The 6,162-nt window shown below is 48.3% G+C and overlaps 1 protein-coding gene across 1 annotated transcript; it reads left to right on the top strand.

Annotated features, from left to right (window-relative positions):
• The first annotated feature begins 1,235 nt into the window (after window positions 1-1,235).
• LOC142303050 (olfactory receptor 5AP2-like) lies at window positions 1,236-2,201 on the top strand. Its single transcript, XM_075344146.1, has one exon. The coding sequence runs from the start codon at window positions 1,236-1,238 to the stop codon at window positions 2,199-2,201; it is 966 nt and encodes a 321-aa protein (XP_075200261.1).
• The last annotated feature ends 3,961 nt before the right edge of the window (window positions 2,202-6,162 follow it).

Genomic DNA, 6,162 nt, shown 5'->3' with positions numbered 1-6,162 from the left:
GGTGGAAAGTTGAGTATTAATTTGTTCTTAATCCTTTTCCCAGCTGCCTAGATAATATATTTAGATAAAAAAAAATCTGAAATATTTTCTAAATTTTGGAATTCAATTTAATTCAAACAAATTTGCTAATTTCGCCAAACCCCGATATGATTGCAAATAACCGAAATGTCCTGCTCCCATGCTGAAAAAGCTGAGATGTGGGCAGATTATCAACGATCCATTGTGGGCACTAAAAGCTTTAGCTTTGCAGAAAAAAAGTCGGGTGTGACTGCAGAAACCACAATTTCCCTTGTCCTCAGATGCGGGGAGTATTTTTCCAGGTCTTTATTATCTAATTGCTTGTAAATTGTATTCACCAGAGCCTTATAATTACGTAAGTCCTTTGTGTTGCGCAGACTACAGTCATTTTTGTCACTAGTCTCTTACTTCATGCAGCTGTCGAATTTAAGGTTCCATCTTAGATGTAGCAATGTGGTGGCCTCGTTAATAATGGAATGTTGTTGTCACGATTCCTCTGTGCAGAGCATCTTGCAGATTAGAAGATGCTCTGCTGTGTTTTCCTGGATTACAGACCTGGCAGTGATACAATCCCTCTGTGCAGAGCATCTTGCCTTTGGCGATGCTCTGCTGCGCTTTCCGTAGTTACTGAGCTACAAGCCTGACTGACAGCGCAGGATTCTATGTTGGTGCTGATTACTCAGGTGGTCCACCTTTCTGGTAATTACTCAGGGTTCTTTACTGAGCATGCTCTCCTAGAATCTTGCCAGTTGTATTCTCTGGTTCTGCAGTTGTGCTGTTTGCTTGTGTCTCAGCTAATGTTCTGATCTTTGTTTTCTGACCCCGGAATCTTATTTGACTCCTCTCTGCCCGCTCCCTGTTCCTGTCGTGACCTCCTGCCTTTTGACCTCAGACCATTACCTGACCATGTCTCTGTTTTCTCCCTGAACTTAGTACATGCTCTCCTGGATTTGTGACTACCGGATATTGACCTGTCTACCCCTCTGTCTACTCCTTGTACTCATATGTGTCTTCCCATTACCAAACTCCAGCTTTCCTGACTACTCTTCGGTCCATACTTCCCGTATGTAGTGGCTTGCATCACAGTTGTATTTTTACGTCTTTGCATTTAACCAAAGTTGAGTTGAGATTTTAAACATGTTTATCCCAAATGCATTTTATAGTTTTTGTGACTTCTCAATATTTGTACTTATCTTTAACTACAGCGGCAGGTAGCTATGGATCTCATTAATGGGACACAAGTGACCATGTTTGTCTTCTCTGGCCTGACTGATAATCAGAAGCTTGCCTCATTTCTGTTCATTTTCTTCTCACTTGTTTACGTCATGGCTATAGTAGGTAACATCGGCATCATAGCCTTGGTCTGTCGCACCTCCAGACTCCAGTCGCCTATGTACTACTTCTTGAGTTTTCTCTCTCTAATCGACATCTTCTATTCCTCCATCATTACTCCGAAGTTGCTTTTTGATCTTCTCTTGGACAAGAAAGTCATCTCATTTACTGGTTGTGCTCTACAGTTCTTTTTCTACGCAGCTCTGGGAGGAAGTGAAAATTTCCTTCTCTCTATCATGTCCTACGACCGCTATGCTGCCATCTGCCAACCGCTCCACTACATGTCTATAATGACTAAGAGGAAATGCCTACATCTTGTTTCCGTTGCCTTCTCCATTGGTTTCTTACAGTCATCGGTACAGACCAGTTGTTCTTTTACTCTCAACTTTTGTGGGTTGAACCTCATCGACCACTTCTACTGTGACGTTCCAGCGCTTCTCAAGCTTTCCTGGTCTGACACCTTCTATTGTAACATGGTCACGGTCTACATTGTAGGGATAGGCACTGTTATCCCTTTTCTGACAATCATATTTTCCTATGTGTTCATACTTTCTTCAATATTAAGCATGACCTCTGCAGAAGGCAGGAAGAAAGCCTTCAGCACGTGCTCCTCACATCTCATGTGCGCCTCAGTCTTTTATGTAACACTCTTCTTCAATTATTTACACCCTCCTTCCACCGTCTTTACGAGTCAAGACAAGGTGGTCGCAGTCTTCTACGCAGTTGTGACCCCAATGCTTAATCCACTTGTATATACTTTGAGGAATCAGGAGATAATAAGAGCCATAGAACAAGTATTGCGTAATTCTGCGTCAGTGGGTAGAGTTTCTTTGGGTATTGGACATGGGTAAGTTGGGAAAATAAGATGGTGACACTTGGAGGGGATAAATTGTAGACTGGAGCCAGCGTGGACCTCACACTGAAGTATTGGGTACAAATACATCTTACAAATAGTTTGAACGTCAAAAGGAAACTGGAGAAAAAACAGGTTCTTTGCCGCGCTTGAAGACCACAGACATTGGTGTCAAACAGATGATTCTTTTTATTTCCTTCCTACGCGTTTCGGAGACCCCAACTGTCTCCTTCTTCAGGTTCTTTTCCCTGAAGAATGAGACAGTTGGGGTCTCCGAAACGTGTAGGAATGAAATAAAAAGAATCATCTGTTTGACACCAATGTCTGTGGTCTTCAAGCGCGGCGAAAAACCTGTTTTTTCTCCAGTTTCCTTTTGACGTTCCACTTGTGCAACAGGGCTGCTGCTGGACCACTCAGGCGCTCACTCTTTGCTGTTAAAGGAGTTGTGACTGGCACAACCCGATCAGGTGAGTGCACCACTTCTATATGATTTTGCCCAATATATCGGGTAAGACCCTATTGCGCCTTTTCTCTCCTATTTAGTTTTACAAATAGTTTGAGTGATACGGAAATTTTATTAGAAACAAAGTTACTAGTGATGAGCGAGTATGCTTGTCACTACTCGGTACTCACACGAGTATCACTGTACTCGGGCTACTCGGCGGGGACCGAGTAATCTCGCGATACTCGTGCTGTACTCGTGGTCTTCATCCCAGCATGTTGGCGCTCTTTTGAGAGCCAGCCCTCATGCAGGGATTGGCTGGCAGACCACTGCAATGCCACAGCCCTGTTAGTTGTGGAATTGCAGTGATTGGCCGGCCTGCACAGCGTGACCGAGCCTTTATACCGGCGGGCGCGCTGTGCTCTGCTCACAGCCATCCAGACAGTCAGTGCAGGGAGAGTGTTGCTGCTTCAGGGAAAGGTTTGCGGCCCTTTATAGTTAGTTCCGGAGCAGGGCTGCAAACAGTGTGACCAGAAGTCCTTCTCAGGACTATTCTAGTTGTATACAGGCAGGCAGGGTATAGCCAGGTCGGAGTACAGTAGCAGAGTCCTTCTCAGGACTATTGTTGCTATATACAGGCAGGGTATAGCCAGGTCGGAATACAGGCTAGTGACCAGAAGAGTCCTTGTCAGGACTATTGTAGCAGTATACAGGCAGGCAGGCAGGCAGGGTATATAGCCATTCCTAGTGGTGACCGTATACCAGCCTTCACCATATCTGGGGCTGGTGTACACAGTCTAAACCAGTCCAGATAGTGTCAGACTTCTCAGTAATTGTCGCTCCTAAAAACCTGTTAGGTTCTTAGTGCGTCCGTGCTTGCATTTAAAAACCGCACGTGTGTGCCTGTCGGTGGCAGCGTACAGGTGCACGATTTGCACAAACTTGGATATAACGCACAAGTCTAGTGAATACACGTCAGCACAGCATTGCAAAATGCGCAAGGGCGTTGGCAAGGAACAAGGAAGTGGACGTGATGGTGGTGCAGGCAGAGGCCGAGGTCGTGGGCAAGCTCTAATTTCGCCACAACAAAGGGCCACATCTAGTCGCTCGCATGTCCTGTCCCAAATTCTTGGGGACCGCAGCAGTACACCGCTCTTGAACCAAGACCAGTGTCAACAGGTTGTTAGTTGGATAGCGGATAATGCTTCCAGTCAGATTGGCACCACCACAAACACTCTGTCTTCCACACGGTCAAGTGTCAGTAGCCGTGATACTGCACCGCACATTTCAGAACCTGATCCTCCTTCCTACCACAAGGCTGAGTACACGTCCTCGGACATTACTGATCCCACACTTGGACACTCGGAAGAGCTGTTCACGTTTCCATTCGCACATTCTGGCCTCTCGCCAGCTCATGTTGAAGTGGGTCATGAGGAGATCGTATGTACAGATGCCCAAATATTTGAGCAGCCACGTTCTCACGAAGTTGGCAACGTGTCTCAACAAGGGGTGGACGATGATGAGACACAATTGTCAGGAAGTCAGGAGGAGGAGCAGGGTGCGGAAGAGGAAGACGACATGGTGGATGATCCAGTAACTGACCCAACCTGGCAGGAGGATATGCAGAGCGAGGACAGCAGTGCACAGGGGGAGGGAGGCGCAGCATCCCAACAGGCAGTAAGAAGCAGGGTGGTGGCTCCAGGCAGAAGTCAGGCAACCGTTCCCCGAAACAACAACACGACACAAGGTGCCTGTACAAATGTTAGGTCTTCCCGAGTCTGGCAGTTTTTTAAGTTGGCTCCAGATGATTCTAAAAAGGCCATTTGCAACACCTGCCGTGCCAGCATCAGCAGGGGTACCAAAACTAGCAGCCTGACCACCACCAGCATGATCAGGCACATGTCAGCCAAGCACCCGACTTTGTGGGAAGTACAACAGAGTCGAGGAGCAGTGCTTGCTGATGTCACTGCTACGTCTTCGCTTGTTGTGCATGCGAGCCAATCCCCTGTCCATGCTGCCTGCGAACAAGCCTCCTCCGGTCCTGCACCTGCAGTTGCCTATGCAGAAATAACACCATCATCAAGCACGTCCTTGTCCCAGCGCAGCGTTCAGTTATCCATTCAGCAAACCTTTGAACGCAGGCGCAAATACACTGCCAACGCCCCACATGCCACAGTTCAAAATGCTAACATTTCGCGACTGCTTGCGCTGGAAATGTTGCCTTTTAGGCTGGTGGAGACAGAAGCATTCCGCGACCTGATGGCGGCAGCTGTCCCACGTTACTCGGTCCCCAGCCGCCACTATTTCTCCCGGTGTGCCGTCCCCGCGTTGCATAACCACGTGTCACAAAACATCACACGTGCCCTGAACAACGCTGTTTCACCCAAAGTCCACCTAACCACAGACACGTGGACAAGTGCTTGTGGGCAAGGCCGCTACATCTCGTTGATGGCACACTGGGTTAATATTGTGGAAGCTGGGACCCAGTCTGAGCGAGGGACGGAACACGTCTTTCCCACACCAAGGTTTGCAGGCCCTACCTCAGTCAGGGTTTCACCCACACTCTACAGCTCCGGAATGTCATGCTCTTCAGCCTCCTCCTCCTCCTGCGCATCCTCATCCACTTTACCCTCCACACCAGTCCCAAGCTGGAAGCACTGCAGCACTGCCTCGGCGAAGCGGCAACAGGCTGTGCTGAAGCTAATCTGCATAGGTGACAAACCCCACAATGCAGAAGAGGTGTGGACAGCTCTGAAACAGCAGGCAGATCACTGGCTCACACCTCTGAACCTAAAGCCAGGAAAGGTCATGTGTGACAATGGCCGGAACCTGGTGGCGGCTTTGAGGCGAGGCCAGCTGACACATGTTCCATGCGTGGCCCATGTGCTCAACCTCATGGTTCAGCGGTTTCTAAAGTCATACCCAGAGCTGTCTGATCTGCTGGTAAAAGTTCGCCGCCTGTCTGCACATTTTCGAAAGTCACCTACTGCTTCAGCCGGCCTTGCCGGCTTTCAGCGCCGTTTGCATCTTCCGGCTCACAGACTGGTGTGTGATGTCCCCACGCGTTGGAATTCAACTCTGCACATGTTGGTCAGGATATGTGAGCAGAAGAGGGCAGTTGTTGAGTACCTGCATCACCTAAGCCGTTGGGAAATGGGTCAAACTCCACACATAACACCTGAGGAGTGGAGATGGATGTCCGACCTATGTACCATCCTCCAAAACTTTGAGGACTCCACCAAGATGGTGAGTGGTGATGACGCCATTATTAGCGTCACCATACCGCTTCTCTGCCTTCTAAAACGGTCTCTGCTCAAAAACAAACATGATGCATTGCAGGCGGAGCGCGATGAGTTGCAGCAAGAAACAGTAGTGGGTGTGGGTGATAACACACAGCACAGCCTCGTCTCATCACAACGTGCAGTGGAGGACTATGACGAGGAGGAGGATGAAGACATGGAGCAACTCTCCGGCCAAATTGAGGATATGACATGCACACCAGTCATATCCTCGGTTC

The sequence above is a fragment of the Anomaloglossus baeobatrachus genome, chromosome 4 (genome assembly GCF_048569485.1).
Source record: "Anomaloglossus baeobatrachus isolate aAnoBae1 chromosome 4, aAnoBae1.hap1, whole genome shotgun sequence".
In the NCBI taxonomy this organism is placed as follows: Eukaryota; Metazoa; Chordata; class Amphibia; order Anura; family Aromobatidae; genus Anomaloglossus; species Anomaloglossus baeobatrachus.
The sequence above is the reverse complement of the archived record's forward strand: the minus strand, read 5'-3'. Positions and strand labels throughout refer to the sequence as shown.